Here is a 19,821-nt window from a genome sequence, read left to right as displayed (position 1 = left end):
TTTCCAATAATGACTCAATCTTACCCGATGACTCTTCTCCCCATCTGAAAGTCTCTCTCTCTCTTTGAAATGCAGCAGCCTATATTCGGATCTGGAAAGTCTGTGCTTAATGCCACTATACACAGAACTCACACCACTTTCTGTTTCAGTCCCTTTATCAGCTACCAATTTCACCCTCCTTAACCTGGGGAATCAAAATGCAACAGAACGGTTCTGACTTCAGAGCAAAGCTCTTGATAGGATAATGTCAATTTACTCTGTCACTTGCCTGCCTGGTGCAGAATTAAGCAATAGCTGAGAGGCTACAGAATTATCTCAATTTCAGGCACATCACGGCCCTGTCTTAGAGGGAACATAAACCTACTCAATTGTCAAATGCCAGCTCCCAAATGTCCTACAGATTCTAAATCCAGGGGGAAGGCAGGATTCAGGAGTAATTAAGTAAAAAAAGTAGTTAAAGGAGAAACTTTTTAGGTACCTTTTTAAATAGTAACAGAAGGTGGCAGCTTAGATCAGAGGTTAACAATCAGGAGATTAAGTTTCCAGCTAAAAAAACAAAACAAAACTCAGCTGGGAGAGGGGATAGAAGGGATGAACCCAAATAGTGCATCTTCCTTTTCCCTGGTTTTCATCATGTCTTAGAAAATACTTTAAAAAATGATCTGATCAGGTTAAACCAAGGGTAAACTGACTCTGAACTGAGCAAAGCAAGGTAACTAAATATGGGACTTAAGGGGGAGTTGAGTACATATGCTTAGGAGGGTCACTCAGAGACTAGAGAAAGCCTCTAACACTCTGCACAATTGTGTTTCTAAAATAGGCTACCAAAATTGTCCCATATCCAGAATGAGGACAAATATATGGACTCCTAATAAGACAGATTTCCTCCAATGGCAGTGCTTCTTGGATTTAGTTTAAGAACAGCTGTAACTTGTGCAGTTTGGGAATGTGAGGCTGATACTTAATGAGCATTCAGAAAACAAACAGAATGCTTATTAACTGTTCATACACTACAAACACTCACACCCTCCTGGTGCACCATACACACCTCCTGCGGAAGATCATGCCAAACAAACTGTTGATGATGGATGTAGGTTCCAACTGCTTGTCTCCTTTATTGGCTTTGTCAGAGGAAAACCAGCTGCCAGCATCTCTGCTCCCATCACTACCCACAGGTTTGCGTAATTTTCTACTTAAAAAAAGAGTGGGGAGAGAATTTAATTTGCATCTTTACACCCTAAAAACCACGTACCAAATCCATACACCACTCTAGCTGCTTTTTCAAATGCGTCATGCAGATACTGGGGTCAATCCCCCTCAAATATGCACGGGTAATTTTTACTAGCATCAGCAGGAATTAGATTTATGTCCCCAGGGGAGAATACACACTAGTACCACAAAGGATTTAAGTGGATAATTATACAAGATAAACATGGAAAAACAGTCTGTGTGGAAATGTTGTAAGGGTAGTAGTTACAGCCTCTCTCTCAGCAGGAAGACTGCACTGAGACTGACAGTGGGCAGTTTTAAATTAAAAAGAGTTGCAATGTCTCCCATGCAACAAAAAAAAGGCAAGAAACATCCCTCAGAGTCGCATGTTATCCTTTGCCTCCTCTGAAGGTGTATGAGAAGCCTCTCAGTTAATGTAAGTGTAAAACATTAGTCAAGTTCCCAAAGCCATAAGTGTGATGTGGTTTGTGGAGCACACGCTACTGGCCACAGAAAGAAACTGGACTACCAAGTTTCCATTAGAACAGTCCAACTGCAAAGTAGAGAATAAAGGGGACGTAACATGGCCAGACTTCCTGAGTGATACAGCACTTATGAAAGCTGTGAAAGGGGGAAGAAGGTGGGCTGTCCATGATCAAGCATAGGGTACATATATCCCTGCATTTTACAGTCACATAATATATTTACTTAAAACAGCAGCAAATGAGACCTTTATCCAGTAACTTGACACTGTACCATATTACTCTGATTCCTACAAATAATTAGCACACAATTAGCGCCCTGTTTCATCTCACCTCCGCCTCCTGCTGCTGCTGCTTCCATTGGTTCCCGGGGGTTTGTTGATCTGGGTGGACACGATCTGACAGTGAACAGTTCCCATCAGTAGCATAAGGCACATTGGTCCAATGATTTCACTTGCACTTGCAACAGGTATCATGAAATACAACACGACTGCTATAACTGAAAGAGAAATTGGATCAAATGCAAAAGCTACCCTGGGAATTCCCTACCTATGGGTGAAAGGGGCATGTCTCTGTTTTTATTATTGTCCCAATGATTTATTTTGTTAACTTTAAAAGCTTTTGCAGATACTAACTCTACCCTCATTTTTATGTGGCCCTGGTACTACTACTCTGAAATTCCTTCTTTCTTTGCAGTGTGATTTGTAAGTATATTAGAACAATAGAAAACAGAACCACAAAAGGGATCAAAAGTGTGCATCAAAAAATTACTTTCCTCTGCCAGAATGTGCTCTATGAAAGCCATTTACAATCTTCAGAGGACACAGTTCCAGCTCACTTCAAGAAATGACAGTTACAGAAGCTGGACTGACAGAGGAGCTGCATGTCAGGATATACAGTACCTTCACTAAGTAGGTTCTTCGCCAAAGCAGAGTGGGGTAGGCAAATTATCCACAGAACAGGTCTAGCATGTGCGGTGCCAAAGTAAGTTTCCCCCACCCTGCGGCCTCATTTCTAGCCTGGAAGATCACCTCAAAAGGAGGCGAGGGGAGTCCAATCCCAGCATGAAGGACCAGATATCAAATATTCCTGGAACTGCATGGAAAAATCCCTGGGGACCAGGACAACAGTAAAAGGCTGCTTAAATTCAGAGATTTTGAGGCCCAAAGGAATCATGATCTAATCTCCAGGGTGTAACAGGCTGGAGAATTTCACCCAGTGATTCCTGCATCAAACCCACACCTTCTGGTTGAGCTAGAACAGGAGTTCTCACGCTGGGGGATTGGGACCCCTCAGGGGGTCGCAAGGTTATTACATGGGGAGGTCATGAGCTGTTGGCCTCTCCCCCAAACCCAGCTTTGGGTCCAGAATTTATAATAGCGTTAAATATATTTGTGTTTTTAATTTATAAGGACAGGATCACACTTAGAGGCTTGCTATCTGAAAAGGGTCACCAATACAAAAGTTTGAGAACCACAGAGCTAGAACGTCTTAATATAAACTAATGAAGTTGCCTGAACTATGGTGCCCACAGCAGCTTCAACAGAATGTATTGGAAATGCTAATCCCATTTTACCTAGATGCTTATTCAATGCTGCCCTTCCCTCCCCTACCCCACACACAAGAGCACTTCCCCATCTGTAAAATGGGGCTAAATTCATTAACATGTGTGAACTGAACCATAGAGTTTTACAACAGGCTACATAAAAAGCACTAGGTAAGTCAGTACAAACTAAAATTTCATACAGATGACTTGTTTATCCTGCTCTATATACCATATACAGAAATGTAAGTAAAGTATTTATATTCCAATTGATTTTTTTATAAGTATATGGTAAAAGTAAGCAAGCAATTTTTCAGTAATGTGCTGTAACATTTATTTATTTGTCTGATTTTGTAAATAGTTTGTGAGGTGAAACTTGGGGTACCTAAGACAAAGCCTCCTGAAAGGGGTACAGTAGTCTGGAAAGGTTGAGAGCCACTGGATTAAGTGACTTGTCCAAGGTTAAAAAGAAGTACTAGATAGGAATTTAACCCGGATCTCTCAATTATATGAGCCCTGGTCCACTGCTTCAACCACAAGACCATCTTTCCTCCCTTTTGCTGAATCAAATGTAACAGTCATTTGAGCACTCTTAGGGTAGATTAGAAGGTGGAACCCAAGAAGCATGTGGCATGGAAAGCTGTGCAGTGTCTGCAAGTAGTGAACAAACACTTCAAAGCTGCATCCTTACCATTGCAAATGGCATTAGTGAACAATAAGAATCTCATGTTTTTCATAACCACAAACAAAAGATGGCACAGCACCCTCCAATGCTTACCTTGCATGAGGTAAAGGACCAGAAGCCACATAAAAATACGCTGGGATGTAACCCGAATCCACCAACGGCTGAATAATGGAAAAAACACAACCCGCACAATCCCCTTTCTAGTTAGTGACGTCCACGGGATTTCAGGCTTGGCTTTGGCAAATGTGGAGCCTTGAAAATACACAATGTATAGGTAGTTCAAATGGGAGTTCTAGCCAATGCTTTATTTGTAACTAAGGCTAAGATTTTGTAACAGAGGTCATGGAAGTCACAGAATCCATGACTTCCAGAGACCTCCGTAACATTTTTCCTTCAACCCTGAGGCAGCAGGGATGGGGCTCCCCTGCAACTCCCAGCTGCTACTGTGGGAGGATCCCACAGCTCCCAGCCACCAGGGGCAGACCCCACAGCTCCAAGTTGCTGCCAGTCGCAGGGGAAGCCCTGCGCTCTCAGCCATCACTGGAGCCCCAGCGGGTGCTGGACTCACCTCCCTCCCCATTTTGTCAGTGATTTTTAATAATCAGGGACAGGTCACAGGCTTCCATGAATTTTTGGTTCTTGCCCATGACTTTCACTAAATATAACTGATAAAAATCTTAGCCTTACTTATAACTTCTTCCCTAGACAAGGCCAAACTCCCTCAAATACAGTATAATTTGAAATGGGAAAGGAAAGAACTCAAACTTCAGCCACTCACCAGTTCCATCAATCCAAAATCATATGAATCCCTTCTCCTCTCAGCCCACTTGCCCAGTCCCAACTACCTCTATCTCACGTAAGCTGTCATCCACAACACCAACCCATAATGACCACCCTTCTCCCCCAGGCATTATCTACAACCTCAGCCCTTAGCTGATCATGCTGTGGTTCCAGCAAGCCTCCAGTCCCTCTGCCAGGTGTCACGCTCTGGGCAGTCTGTGTCCTCTAATGCTAATTTCTAGCACTGCTGACCCATGATCTAAATAGCTGTCCTTTCAGAAACCAGACAGTGGTATTAAATTATGTCAGACCTAGGTAAAAGGTAAGATATTCCTCTTCCCACCATTGTGTAAAGCAGAAGTGTATGTCACATTTAACCTGGGGGCATTTGATACAACCTCTATTATTCAAAGGATACCTACCTCTGATTAAGTCGACATCTATCAGGTCAGGCTGTATGTGGCCCTTTTTTTTTGGTTTGTTTTTGAAGCCCTGCAAATTTAAAAATAAAGGATTATTAATTTTTGAAGTGAATAGAAAAGACTGCCTGCATTTCTTTTACTCTGATCTCTCCAGAAACCACGATAATCTCCAGCACTAACATCAGGCACCTCATTCAATACTTCTAGTGCTCTTCTGGAGACAAGTTTATTAGTCAAAGATCCTATTTATATTTATTTATTTAAGCTCTCATTTAATATTTATTTTAAAACAAGACTGCACCCTGCAGGAACCACAGTTAGAGCCACTACTTCCATTTCCTGGGGATAAAGAGGAAAGAGGCCACTGCACCTGTGACTGGTCAGCTGACTCCCAGTTAATCTTAAAAGAGGACACCTGGGCCCTGGAAAGGAGATAGAACAGGCCAGATACAGGAAGCATGGGTAAGAGCTGCCTGAGACTCAGACAGGAGCACCGAGGAAGAGCTGGCAGAAGTTGCTTAATGGAGCTTCAGGAGACCCAGTGGAGAGACCTGAGCTCAGATGGGAGTGTAACAGGACTACTGGTAAGAAATTTCCAAAGCTGGAAACCCTTAACAAGCAGAAGGCTTAGCCAGTGATCTCTTGGAAAAAGAGGAAGATCCAAACTCATAAGCAGGAGGGTAGATTGGCAGTAATAGACAATGACATCACTTGTTAGTAAAGGATATAAAAAATAAATTCTTAGTATTCATTGCTAATACCTGCCTGACCAAGTTGGAGCTGACCAATATGGGTCTAAGCAGCCCTGGGTTTAACCAGTTTGTAAGCATCTTCATCAAATGCTTATAAATGTTTTGTTACTGTTTGGATGTAGTAAATTGCTTATTTTTTAGGCAAATTTAGAGAAATGGGGTAAATTCTGTTCAGCTTTTGGATTTAATAAAGGAACTTATGGTTAAATTAGTTGTGGTAGTATCCTGCATAAATAACACCAATATTGCCATTAGTCATTGAGTAATATCTGAAAATAGATTGTCAGTTCTTCAGGGCAGGGACTAGGTCTTTTCATTTGTTCTATAAAATACCTAGCACTTTGGCAGTGTATAAAATAGTAAAGTTCAGATTGATTTTTTTTCTCTTAAACACAAAATGTACTGTACAGTAAGTATATCTATGGCATGCAGTGCCTTTCATTGTGTGGGCTTCTGGGATTTGCATTAAGCAGAACTGGTGCAGCCACATAACAGGGGCCAATAAATAGCATGGGACAAACAGCAAATTAAAAAAAAATTGAATGAAAAAATTACCTTCATCTCAGTCTGTTCTATAGACTTTTCCCATATCTGTTGGTCATAGGCTCCAATCTGAAAAAATAAATTCTTTACATGACAAAATCCTTCAATTTACAACAAACCAAAACAGGGTGGATAAAATTTGATTTAACAAAACCTGATTTTTATTTAATACAGGTAAATTTAAAATTAAATTTGAAATGACAACCTATGTTAAGACCTTAAGTTACCATAATCTATTAGTGACTTAAATATAAAAATATTTAGTACATATTTCCTACCAATTTTTTAAAAGTCAAACTACTGAACTGCTGAAAATCACTGGCTAACTTGTCAAAGTGCTAAACCAGCTTTTGACAGCAGTAGGCTCTTCTGCAGGCAAATAGATTTTCTTCATTTCAGTTTTAGTTCAGTTTAATGACTTGATTAATTCATTTGAAGTTAAGAAACCAACTGGGAGTTGAAAAAGCAGGAAAGCTTGTTTCCCTCTTCCAATCTATAAATAAACCTAGGTGTGGGAGAATGAGATGCATTAGTTATAAAATCTGGAACTACATGGTGACCAGAAACAATCAGTTCAAATACTTTAACTCCGCTAGTTATAAATTCAAAATGTTTTGATTTTAAAAAATTAGTACCCAGAAAATTTAAAGTAGTTTTATTTAACTACAAGCAATTTAAATGTTTTTTGTGCATTTTTAACAATTTCTGATCAAATAGAGATGACACTAATCACAATTAAATAAATCTGGTAAACAAAAAGCAAATGTAAGGTAAATTATAACAGCTTAAATGAACATGTATAGATGTATTGTTAGAGATGTTAGTCTCAAAGGTGCCACAGGACCCTCTGTTGCTTTTTACAGATTCAGACTAACAGGGCTACCCCTCTGATGTATAGATGTAGCCTATCCTCCTGGCTTGCAAAGAGAAGCACCAAATGTAGCATATGTAATTTAATTCCTATATATTTAATGGTTATATTTAGTTGCAAATCAACCTCTTTAGGAAAATAACTCAATTGCAAAACAATTAAAATTATTGAAATCAAGGTTTCCTTCTTGAATTAAAGTGTGATTAAAATCATTCACTGGTTTAAAGCAAAGCAATTGCAAACACCCCTGCCAAAAAAACTCAAGATGAGAGTTAAATGAGGGGTTTTCAAACTGCAGCTCAGGACCCCTCAGGCGGTCACGAGCTGTCAGCCTCCATCCCAAACCCTGCTTTGCCACCAGCATTTATAATGGTGTTAAATATATTAATAAGTGTTTTTAATTTATAAGTGGGGTTGCACTCAGAGGTTTGCTAATGTGAAAGGGGTCACCAGTAGGAAAGTCTGAACCACTGCACTGATATATTGTTGCTTGCTGGGGATGTCTCAAAGATCACTTTAAAACAAAATGTTGTCATTGTGCATAGCCGAAAATGTAAAACAGTGCTGCAAACTCTATTTTTTTTTCAAGCTATCTGAGAGCTAGATGCCCTGGAGCAAAATCTGACAACGCTGCAGTGTGCTATTATAAACGAACATTTAACAGTCACAACGGCCCCAGGGAGGCAGGTATCCCCCATCCCCAGTTTACGGATGAAGACCATGACGCACAGGGAGGGTAAGTGATCTGTCCAAGCCCCTACAGGGGCCGCGCGAGAAGGGGCTCGCTCCCCCTCCTAGCAAAGCCGGTGCAGGGAGGGAGGCTCTCGCCCAGCAGGGAGGAGAGTAAAGGGGCGGGGGGGGGGGGTTTGCAAACTGCAGGGCTGCCAGAGGGGCAGCTCGTCGCCCTACCCACTGACCTTCTTCTGGTACCAGGCGATGGCATCTCTGCCACGTGCGGCCATCGGGCTCCTCAGCCACCGCCGGACGAGTGACCTAGAAGGGAGCAGGGCAGAGCGCTGCCCTCACACAGGCCGGGCCCGCGGGCTCCGACTCGCGGAGGGGACCCGGCCGGGAGGGCAGGGACCCGGCTGCACCTGGCGCCGGGGCGGGCAGAGCCCAGTCCCGAAACCGCCCGAGGCCGCGGCCACCGGCCTCCCGTACCGCGACACCATCCCGCGTTTCCCGGGGGGTGGGAATGACCTTCCCACCCGCCCCCATGCCAGCTCCCCGGCCCCCACGCCAACCGCTCGCCCCAGTCCCCCGCCCCCTCGCCAACCGTTCGCCCCTCCCCCACCACGGCCCCTCGCCCCCTCCCCGCCAACCGCTCGCCCCCACCACAGGCCCCCGCCCCTCCCATCGCTTCCCAGCCCCGCCTCACAAGGGCAGGCCCGACTCCCGTCTAGCCCCCTCGCGGCCCCTCCTTACCCCCCAGCCCAGCTCCGGCCTCGCCCCACGCGCTGCCCGGCCCGCTCCCTCCGAGGCTGAAGGTTACCATGGAGACAGGAGAGCGCCCGAGCCCGGATTGGAAAACGGCACTCGACTGCCTCTGCCTGGCTCTCCCACGGCCCCGCAGCTCCCCTCGAGCTGCGTCACCGAACGCGCTGGGCCGCAGAGGAGGGGGCGCAGACAGCACCAGCCGAACGCCGATGTAGGCTGTCTGCCCAGAACGCTGCCCGCCCCTGGAGAGCGGCCGCGCGGCACCAACTCACCTTCGTGGTGGGCGGGGGCCCCGGCCGGGGCGGCCATAGACCCCAGCACCATCGCCCCAGGGCCGCAGTGACTTAGCCCCGCCCCCAACGCCCGGCGTGGCCAACCACCGGCCGGGGCGGAGCGCGAGGGGCCGGCCTGCCGCTTCCTCCGGGCAGCGACTTCCCGCCCCGCGGCTGTTTCCCTCTCGCCCTGGGGCCGCCTCTCGCCCGCTCCCCATTCGCTGGGCGCTGCGGGACGTACCGGTCCTGCTGCCCTCCCTGCTGGGCCTCGCGCCTGCGCCGCTAGCTCCAGCAGCCGGGGGAGGCCCCAGCGCAGGGACCTTCCGGCCCAGCTCCCCCCCCCCCCCCCCCCATGAGGCCCGGCTGCTGGCTGGGACCAGCTGTCGAAGGCCGGGGGAACGTGGGGCAGGAACTAGCTAGTGGCTGCTCAAGACAATCCCCTGCCCTTGCCCAGGTCACGGGACATGTTCATAAGCGGTGGGTTATTTGAAAAACTGGATACAAACTAAAGGGGCAGGAATTTATCACTCCTTGATTGATCTGTTCGCTCAGGAGCGGTTCTTTGAGGTCTGCTGGGAGGAGATGGGGGCTGCAGCAGGGGAGAAATCCCCAGTAGAAGCAGCTGCCGAAGCAGTTCACTGGTACCTCCAAGTGCTCCCCTTCCTAGAGTGCGGGGCCCACAGGGAAGGGGAAGCACCTGCAGTAAAAGGGGATCCTCGGTTTGTTCCTGGGGAAAAGGAGGGGGCAGAGGGGACTAAACCCACAGAGGGCCCAAGGAAGTGTTACTTATGTGACAAAGTGATGCCCTATATCTGGGGGGGATCCAAATACCCTCCCTGAGCTGTCCAGATGAAAACAGCTCCCTTCCAATCAAAGACTTCAGTGGTGGCAGCCAGAGTTCTAGTTAATTTTGGCAGGTCTGACCTCATGGACCCAGACCAAGAGTTTATAAAAAAGGCCAAGGTAAATGGTAGCGTGTGCCAGGGCTGGCGAGACACTGGGGCACATATTAGGAAGCACTATTTCACTAGGAGGGTGGTGAAGCACTGAAATGGGTTACCTAGAGTTGGACTAGATCAGTGGTCTCCAAACTTTTTTTGATCGTGCACCGCTATTAGTAAAAAAAATTTTGAGCACGCACCCCCTGCCGCGCCGAAGCAAAAAAACCCAAAAACAAACAAAACTTGGACTCCCGCCTAAACTGCCTAAGCAAAAAAAAAAAAAAAGCACTCCTCCTGCCTCGCACCCCCAAGGATCCTCTTGTGCACCCCACTTTGGAGACCGCTGGACTAGATGGCCTCCTGAGGTCTCTTCCAGCCCTAATCTTCTGTGATTCTATGTGCAGGGTAAAGCAATTGAAATCTGCCCCATACCATCCAGAGATCAGCAGTTTAGTTGAGAGGTTCATCAGGACTCTAAAATCCATGTTCAACAGGAACATATGCAAACAAGAGGGTGAGTGACTGGGATGTAATGTTCCCCTGTCTATTTGCTTACCCTGGAGTGCCCCATTTCATCTGGGTGGGAGAAAAGTCAGAGGGCCCCTGGATCTCACTGGAGAGTCCCTGGAGGGTGGCTCTGAGGCAGAGGAGGAGTTTATGACTGAACTTGTGCAAAAGTTTGGGGCAGGGCCGGCTTGGGATAGCTACCCACAGTGCAACGCTCCAGAAATCGACGCTAGTCCCGGTACTTGGACGCACACCGCCGAATTAATGTGCTTAGTGTGGCTGCATACATTCGACTTTATACAATCTGTTTCCCAAATTCGAATTATATAAATTTGGATTAATCCCGTAGTGTAGACATACCCTAACTCAGCCAGCAGTTACTGGGCGGGAGGCAGGAATGGCTGGGGGAGAGTCTCTGGCTGGGATAGGCAGGAAGCCAGGCTGGATGCACTCAATGAGCCTGTCTGGCCTTGATATCAATGAATCCTAGAAATCATAGAAATGTAGGACTAGACGGGACCTTGGTAGATCATCTAGTCCAGTCCTCTGCACTGAGGCAGGACTAAATATTATGTAGTCCATCCCTGACAGGTGTCTGTCTAAATTGTTCTTAGAAACCTCTAATGACAGAGATTCCACAACCTCCCCAGGTAATTTTTTCCAGTGCTTAACTACTCTTACAGTTTGGAAGTTTTTCCTAATATCTAACCTAAATCTCCCTTGCTGCAATTTAATCCCATTGCTTCTTGTCCTGGCCTCAGTGGATAAGGAGAACAATTTATCACCCGCCTCTTTCTAACAACCTTTTAGGTACTTCAAGACTGTTATCAGGTCCCCCCTGAGTCTTTTCTTCTCCAGACTAAACAAATACAATTTTTTCGATCTTTCCTCATGGGTCATGTTTTCTAGACCTTTAATCATTCTTGTTGCTCTCGTCTGACCCTCTCCAATTTGTCCACATCCTTTCTGAAGTGTGGGGCCCAGAACTGGACACACTACTCCAGTTGAGGCCCTACCAGTGCTGAGTAGAGTAGAAGAATTACTTCTCGCATCTTGCTTGTAACACTCCTGCTAATACATCCCTGAATGATATTTGCTTTTTTTCCAACAGTATTCCATTGTTGACTCATATTTAGTTTGTGATCCACTATAACCCCATATGGTTTTCTGCTGTATTCCTTCCTAGGCAGTCATTTCCCATTCTGTATTTGTGTGATTTATTATTCTGACTTAAGTGTAGTACTTTGCATATGGTCTTATTTAATTTCACCCTATTTAATTCCAACCATTTCTCCAGTTTGTCAAGGTCCTTTTGAATTCTAATCCTGTCCTCTAAAGCACTTGCAACCCCTCCCAGCTTGGAATCGTCCATAAACTTTGAGTGTATTCTCTGTGCCACTGTCCAAATCATTTATGAAGATTTGGAATAGGACAGATCCCTGTGGAATCCCACTCGATATGCCTTTCAGCTCATTTTTGAACCATAATAACTACTCTGAGTGTGGTTTTCCAACCAGTTCTGCACCCACCTTATTTGCCTAGGCTCTATTTCTCTAATTTGTTCATGAGAAGGTCATGTAAGACAGTATCAGAAGTCTCACTAAGGTTGAGCTGTGACATGTAATGCTTCTTCCCTATCCACAAGGCTTATTACCTGTCAAAGAAGGATATTAGGTTGGTTTGACCTAATTTATTCCTGACAAATCCATGTTGACTGTTACCTAGATGAAATAAACTAATAAGTGCTTGCAAATAGAATGCTTGCTTATCCATTATCTTTCCAGGTACTGAAGTTAAGATCAGGGCCGGCTTTAGGTTTTTTGCCGCCCCAAGCAAAAAAAAAATTGGCTGCTCCCCACCCCAGCCCCGGGCTACCCCCCGCTGCCGCCCCAGCCCTGGGCTCTCCCTCCCCACCACCCACACCCCCCTGCTGCCCCAGCCCTGGGCTCCCCACCTCCAACCTGCATCTGTTGTACTTAAAGTACTGCACAGGATCTTTTCAGGGGGAATAAGGCAGAACACCACATTTATTTATTAGTAATACATGTATGCATCCAAAGAAGTGGGCTGCAGTCCACGAAAGCTTATGCTCTAATAAATTTGTTAGTCTCTAAGGTGCCACAAGTACTCCTGTTCTTTTTACGGATACAGACTAACACGGCTGCTACTCTGAAACATGTATTAATTAACATTGTATCATATGCATATGATATATTAGACTTACACTCTCTCTCTCACACTCACACACAAACACACACACACTCCGTCTTGTTGTTGTTACCAATTAGTTGCTCCCCTTAACTGCACTGGCCAGGTGAGTTAGATGGGGGAGGGGGTGGAGCCAGGCGTCTGCCGATCCAGATCGATGCTCCCATGTTGACAAGATGAGACCCGGGGTTCTCTGCAAGACACCTCACTTTTATAGCAGCTTCCCTCTCATGCAAATCTGTACCAGATTCAAAATCTGTGTCTGTGTCCATTGGGCCTTTGTGCTGCTTCCTTCTGGGTGTTGTCCCAATGCTACAAAGAGGGTGTTTCTAAAAGAAGGTGCTTGCTTCTAACCCCCGAGGCCTTCAGTATGTCTGATCTTCTTTAGTGAGCCCACTTGACACGTTTTATTGTCCTTGGGTCTGGCTCCCAGCCTCTCTTCAACTGTTAAGTATCAGAGGGGTAGCCGTGTTAGTCTGAATCTGTAAAAAGCAACAGAGGGTCCTGTGGCACCTTTGAGACTAACAGAAGTACTGGGAGCATAAGCTTTCGTGGGTAAGAACCTCACTTCTTCAGATGCAAGTAATGGAAATCTCCAGAGGCAGGTATATATCAGTGTGGAGATAACGAGGTTAGTTCAATCAGGGAGGGTGAGGTGCTCTGCTAGCAGTTGAGGTGCAAGTTTCTTCATGAGGTTGATAGATTTCCATTCCATACGGCTAAATGCAGTGCCTTGCATGGTGTCAAGTATCAGAGGGGTAGCCGTGTTAGTCTGAATCTGTAAAAAGCAACAGAGGGTCCTGTGGCACCTTTGAGACTAACAGAAGTACTGGGAGCATAACTCAACTGCTAGCAGAGCACCTCACCCTCCCTGATTGAACTAACCTCGTTATCTCCACACTGATATATACCTGCCTCTGGAGATTTCCATTACTTGCATCTGAAGAAGTGAGGTTCTTACCCACGAAAGCTTATGCTCCCAGTACTTCTGTTAGTCTCAAAGGTGCCACAGGACCCTCTGTTGCTTTCTTCAACTGTTGCAGCTGTTTGGAGGTGCTGCTTTCCATGCCTTCCTCATTCACACCTCATTCATTCAACAGGGCAATTGATTAAGGGCGTGGGGGGGAAGATCTTATTCTACTCCAAGCAAAAAGACATTTTCCTTTACTTTAACTATCCTTAGGGGCTATAACATTATACCAAGGCTTAACACAAAGTTTCTACATGAGGCTTCGATACAAAGTTTCCATATACCAAGGCTTATCAGTACAAGGTTTCTATATTAGGCCTTGATACAAAGTTTCATGAAAACAGAGGTCACACGTGGGTAGACCCACTACAAGGTTATATGAAGAGGCACAATGTAAAGTCATATGAAAATTATCAGAGATTTATCTACACACCCTCCTGCCGCCCCAGCCCTGGGTCACTGGTAATTCGCTCCCAGGGCGGGTCATTCAGCAGGAATTTTGGATGTGCACAGAACACAGACAGGATTGGTTCCCATATGGTTACAGAACTGCAGTGAAGTGGAACAATTTTCAGCTTGTGTGATTGGAGGATATCTGGATGCATATTATAAGACTGTCCTACATAAATGAGGAAAAGTTGAGGTGCCTTTATTATTCTTTTGTTCCACTCTTTGTTTCTATGGGGAATTTGCCAATGCAATATCACTGTCTTCCTCTTAAACAAATAAAACTAAAAAAAAAAAAAAAAAAAAAAAAAAAGGCAGTGGCTGTTGAAAATAGCAATTCCAGTCCTAAAAACCACTGGGAAGCATTTCTTGCTCAATTGTATCCTACTTTTTCTATAGCAAGTTACAGTGGATCAGTATATTTGATTTGGGAGAAATGAAGTAACAGCTGCCCAAATTGAGCTTGAGCACTCCTGAATTTTGAGGTGTTCAAATCTGGAAGGCAGGTGCTAGATTCCCTTTCTGAATATTAGATAAATCTGGAAAAGGAAAAGTCAATTTCTGCTTCCATGGCTCAGAAGTGGAAATCCTCCTATGTGCCTGGTACTGTATCTAAAGCTGCCCAGGTCCTCTAGTAGAGCCTCCCCTCCCTTACTTCTCATTTTAAATTCTAGTGGGATCCACGTACCTCCCTTGCTAGGCTTCAGATAGAGGGGGGCACTGTCCATTTAGTCCACCCAATTCTTTCTTTGAGGGCTGCAAGGTGAGGTCACACCAATATCCCTAATCCAGTCTGGGGATGTCTTCTGAAGGGGATATCTGGACCAAAGCCTTCTACTCCTTGGGCATACTTATTCCCCGTTCTAGGGTTACCTAACATACGTCTGTATTTTCATGGACATGTCCAGCTTTTGGAGTTTTAAATAGCCATCCGGGAGGAATTTGTAAAACTCTCAAAAGGTCCAGGATTGGGGGTTCTGTGGGGGGTGGGAAGTGGGAGGGGGTGGATAGGGGCGGGGTTACCCCCATGGAGTGTCCTCTTTTTTTTAATGTTAAAATATGGTATTCCTACCATTCACAGTGCCACCCCGTTCTAGCAGTGAGCTCTCCATTCACAGCAAGCTGCAGCATGAGGTCTCAGCTACCTCACTCCCTCCCACTCCGTTTCCTGTTGACAGCCAGCAAGGGAATGCTGGGAAACGTAGTTCTTTCCCTGCTCCAGGGCGGGTTCTATAGGCAGGGAGCTAACCAAGGAACTACAGCTCCCAGGGCCCCCCATTGGCTCTCAGCTCCCATGCTGGATCCCTGCCGCCCCTGCAAATGTGCTGCCCCAAGCACCTGCTTGCTTTGCTCGTGCCTAGAGCCGGCCCTGGTTAAAATGACTGGTCTATAATTCCCTGAGTTGTCCTTATTCCCCTTTCTATAGCTAGGTACTATATTTGCCCTTTTCCAGTCCTCGGGTCTCTTTACCATCCTCAGTGGTTATCTCTAAGAACATGTGAATGGCTCAGAGATCATTTCAGCCAGTTCCTTAAGTATTCCAGGATGTATTTCATCAGACCCTGCCTACTTGAAGACCTCTAACTTGTCTAAGTAATTAGTATCTATTTCTTTTCCTATTTTAGGCTCAGATCCTACCCCATTGACACTGATCTTCACTATGTTAGTCGACCGATCACAGTTAACTTTTTTGGTGAAAATTGAAACAAAAGAGGCATTTGTTTGGCCATTGCTGCATTTTCTCTTATTGTCTTTCCCTCCTCATTTAGTAATGGGCCCAGCCTGTCCTTGGTCTTCCCTTTCCTTCCCATGTATTTGTAAAATGCTTTCTTGTTACCCTTTATATCCCTAGTTAGTTTAGTTTTGTTTTGTTTTTCTAATGTCACTACATGCTTGTGGTTTTTTTTTAATATTCATCCTTTGTAATTTGCCCTAGTTTCCCCTTCTTGTATGACTCTTTTTTGGGTTTCACATCACTGAAGATCTCCTGGTTAAGGCAGGGAGTCCTCTTATCATACTTCCTATCTTTCCTACTCATTGGATATCTCTGACCTAGGATTGGACCTAAACATTATGGAGCCTCAAAGCTGTGAAAGAGAAATGGATTGGAGATGGGGAGGTGATGAATTTGGAAGAGGGGTGGGATAGTGATATGGGATAATGTGGGGAGGGGGAAGATTTCAGGGGATGCTGAGGGAAAGAGAGAGGTCTCCGTGGTGGGGCGGGAGAGAGCATATGGGGAGTGCATTTACCCAGTGGGTAGGACAGTGCAGTAGGATTCAAAAGATCTTGGTTCAGTTCTAGAAGCGAATCACTACAGCTCCACCATGCCTCAGGTTCCCCAGCTGTGTAATGGAGAGGGCACTGGGACTGTGAGGATAAAATCCATCTGTGTGTGTCAGTGGGTCTGGCACTGGGGGTCAGACGAACATCTGGCTGGAAAGACACGCCTGCCGGTCCATAAACCACATCACCTTCTTCTAGGCTTCCCACGCCTCAGAAAATCATACCAAGCCAGGGGTGCCCTTGAAATTTTTCAGATGGGTTTCATGCTTCTGCCCCTCCTGACTCAAGTTGTGCTGGTGTCCTGTGGCCCTGGGCACCTGGATCCAGACATAGTTCAGACAGGGGCAAAAACCTGCTTGCAGCCTGGGAGAGCATCCCCGAGTCACTGGCCCTTGGCAGAGAAAGCGCTGTCCTCTCAACGTTCCCATCCCACTCCCTCTCTGCCACTTCACTTCACACGTGACCTCTCAGACTGGAGCAACCTGTCCCCGGCGAACAAGGAGAAAGCTGGGAATGACTCAGGGCAGGGCAGATCAGTCACGTATGAAGAACGCAGGTCACGCCATGCAGAGGACCCCATTTTGTAGAGCAGGTGTCAGGCACTTGCAGCGTTTCACTTTAATGCTCTCAACCTACCCCGCGTTCCAGGCAGTTGTGGCTGGGGGAGAGGACAGGTTTTGGGGCCAGACGAAATCGTACTGCGGAGCACGACTTGGAGTACCTTGGTGTATGGGCTGGGTGTGAGGGAGAGGGGGTGGAATGGCCTTTGTCACATCCCCTCTCCTCCTGCTCTCTTAGTGGCACAAAATCTTTGTCACTTACATTGCTTCAGTGTCCATGCTTAGAACAGCCCTCAGTCTTAACGCATCTGTGACTGTCTGTAGATCAAAGGCCCGCTGGGTGGCAACCATTATCCCCTTCCAGTTTAGCAGTGTCACTGATTGGGTTGTAAAACAAAACAAACATGTTTTTCAGGTTACATCACACAAACCCTGAGTGACTTGTCATCCCCTCAACCCCCTTCCCACCCACCCCTCAAACCCCCACCCTCTTCAGGATTCTAATTTAGTTTTAGCTTTGCACAAAGAGTGAAACATCAGGCCGAGGGTGAGTGACTTCTTTAGAAGGAATTCCTTGAAAAGGACTCACTCCCCCGCAGGAATAAGCTGTGTTGCTCTAAGCAGCTTTCTACCGGTCTCACTGGGTCCCCATGAGAGGATTGTAGCCCCTCAGCTGGTTTCAAACCCATATCGTTTAACCAGCGCAAACACGGGGGAACAGGCCTTGTGCTATAAAACAGAAGCCAGTGCAGAACCACCGACGTGTAAATAAAAACCTGTGATTGAAATAAAACCAAAATCAGTGTGAAAACAAACCCCGGACCCGGTTGGTTAGCACTTTGAGGCCCTAGTTCTGGATGAGGGCCCCGTTGTGCCAGGCACTGGGTGTATCCTGGGCAAGCTACATTTTAAGCATAAAATGAGACCCAAGAGGTGCATGGCACACATGGGAGCAGGCGGTGGCCGTTGCACAAACACCATAGGGTAGAATCACCCTGAGTCAGGCTGCAGATTTGTGTCGGCATTTCGTATCAGTAATTACAGAGCAGTTACAGTAAATGTAGTAAAAGTCACAGATCGCTAAATTTACTGTGACGGCTCCGTGATTTTTAACAAAACCTGCCCTCCTCCTCGCCCTGCCCAGGGGACACTACCCGCCCAAAGAAGCACCTTCCCCCCAGCGCTGCAGCCCTAACCCCAGTCTGGGGCAGAGTGGATATGGGTGGCAATGCCATTCACTGAAGCTGGGCCCGCTTCCCCCCCCCACCATTATCACTGGGGGCGGGGGTAAATCTGAGTGGCGCTGTAACCCCGGAGGCCAAGTCTCAATGCCCAGAGTGAGTCGTTGGGTCCAACCCTGTGGGACAGGAGCCGCCATTGCAGGGTGAAATCGCTTCATCCATGACATTTTCCTGTCCTTGACAAACCTGTAGCCTTTACTGTGTGCTAACATCGGGGTTGCCTCTGCTCTTTCCAGCAGGGCTCCAGATCCCTGGAGGAACGAGGGCACAGGTTGAATGTGGGGAGAGCACGGCAGGAAAGACGAATCCCACGTCCCACAGAGGGATCCATGAACAGGACGCAGTCCATCCCCGGGGTAAACTCAGCCAGAGACCGGATCTGGCTACACGCCAGAGACTCCCCATTGGCCGGCGTCCCCATCACTGCATCGACTGCGGCAAGAGATTCAGCAACCCCTCCGCGCTGACCCAGCACCGGCGCATGCATATTGGGGAGAGGCCGTACCACTGTGCTGCCTGTGGGAGGAGCTTCGGACAGTCCTCAGTCCTGAGAATTCACCAGCTTACGCACACCAGGGAGCGGCCGCACCACTGTGTAGACTGCGGCAAGGGCTTTGCACAGAGCTCAAGCCTCAGTAGACATCAGTGCACACGCACCGGGGAGCGGCCGCACTGCTGTGCTGACTGTGGCAAGGGCTTTTCACAGATTTCACACATGAGAATCCATCAGCGCACGCACACCGGGGAGCGGCCGCACCGCTGTGCTGACTGTGGCAAGGGCTTTGCACAGAGCTCAAGCCTCAGCAAACACCAGCACACGCACACCGGGGAGCGGCCGCATCACTGCTCTGACTGTGGCAAGAACTTTGTACAGATTGCACACCTGAGAGTCCATCAGCGCACACACACCGGGGAGCGGCCGCACCGCTGTGCTGACTGCGGCAAGTGCTTTGGACAGGGCTCAATCCTGAGAAGACACCAGCGCACGCACACCGGGGAGCAGCCGCACCGCTGTGCTGACTGTGGCAAGGGCTTTACACGCAGCTCAAGCCTCAGCAGACACCAGCGCACACACACCGGGGAGCGGCCGCACCGCTGTGCTGACTGCAGCAAGTGCTTTGGACAGGGCTCAATCCTGAGAAGACACCAGCGCACGCACACCGGGGAGCGGCCGCACCGCTGTGCTGACTGTGGCAAGGGCTTTACACGCAGCTCAAGCCTCAGCAGACACCAGCGTACGCACACCGGGGAGCGGCCGCACCGCTGTGCTGACTGCGGCAAGTGCTTTGGACAGATCTCAAACCTGATAGTCCATCAGCGCACACACACCGTGGAGGGGCCGCACCGCTGTGCTGACTGTGGCAAGCACTTTGCTAGGTTGGCCAACCTCATCCAGCACCAAATCACGCACAGCAGTGCCCCTCTGCCAAGGCCAGGGCCTAAGGAGCTTCTGGCAGCCAGTGGGCCTGGCACAGCACCAGCACGTGTGGACCAGGGAGTGGTCCTGTGCCCATGATGCCTGCAGAGAGACTGTGTGGGGCAGGGAAGGGGACTTGGCTGAGTAATGTGCGGAAGAGCAAACAGCTGGGGGAATTTAGAGCAGATGGTCACAGCCTACTCCATTTGGGAGCACCCCCACTGCCACCTCCACCCCCTGTAGGTGGG

The 19,821-nt window shown here is 47.3% G+C and overlaps 2 protein-coding genes across 18 annotated transcripts in view; one reads left to right on the top strand and one right to left on the bottom strand.

Annotated features, from left to right (window-relative positions):
- PHTF1 (putative homeodomain transcription factor 1) overlaps positions 1–9,265 on the bottom strand; it is a 23,694-nt gene extending 14,429 nt beyond the window's left edge. For 2 of the 17 annotated variants that reach the window (XM_042852648.2, XM_065591416.1), the window contains exons 1-8: positions 8,997–9,262; positions 8,205–8,280; positions 6,429–6,485; positions 5,122–5,191; positions 4,013–4,171; positions 2,025–2,190; positions 1,049–1,192; positions 25–184 (exon numbers count right to left, since the gene is read on the bottom strand). In XM_042852648.2, coding sequence (XP_042708582.2) covers positions 25–184; positions 1,049–1,192; positions 2,025–2,190; positions 4,013–4,171; positions 5,122–5,191; positions 6,429–6,485; positions 8,205–8,280; positions 8,997–9,214 — 1,050 coding nt within the window. In that variant the 5' untranslated portion in view covers positions 9,215–9,262. Of the gene's footprint in view, positions 1–24; positions 185–1,048; positions 1,193–2,024; positions 2,191–4,012; positions 4,172–5,121; positions 5,192–6,428; positions 6,486–8,204; positions 8,281–8,712 lie in introns of all 17 variants that reach the window. The other 15 variants (XM_042852651.2, XM_065591418.1, XM_065591423.1 and 12 more) reach the window with 13 other exon arrangements.
- On the top strand, positions 7,898–19,821 carry LOC135982892 (zinc finger protein 664-like). Its single transcript, XM_065591431.1, has 3 exons — positions 7,898–8,023; positions 10,342–10,451; positions 18,393–19,821. Exons 2-3 carry the CDS (start codon positions 10,421–10,423, stop codon positions 19,670–19,672), a joined length of 1,311 nt encoding a protein of 436 aa, XP_065447503.1. The 5' UTR covers positions 7,898–8,023; positions 10,342–10,420; the 3' UTR covers positions 19,673–19,821.

This window comes from Chrysemys picta, chromosome 4 (assembly GCF_011386835.1).
Source record: "Chrysemys picta bellii isolate R12L10 chromosome 4, ASM1138683v2, whole genome shotgun sequence".
Classification (NCBI taxonomy): domain Eukaryota; kingdom Metazoa; phylum Chordata; order Testudines; family Emydidae; genus Chrysemys; species Chrysemys picta.
This window is presented reverse-complemented; position numbering and strand designations above follow the sequence as displayed.

Bases quoted from the DNA above. Each gene is read 5' to 3' on its own strand.
- LOC135982892 (XM_065591431.1), top strand. From the start codon at position 10,421: ATGTTCAACAGGAACATATGCAAACAAGAGG. The intron at 10,452-18,392 runs GTGAGTGACTGG...TGCTCTTTCCAG, and splicing joins GAACATATGCAAACAAGAGG to CAGGGCTCCAGATCCCTGGA.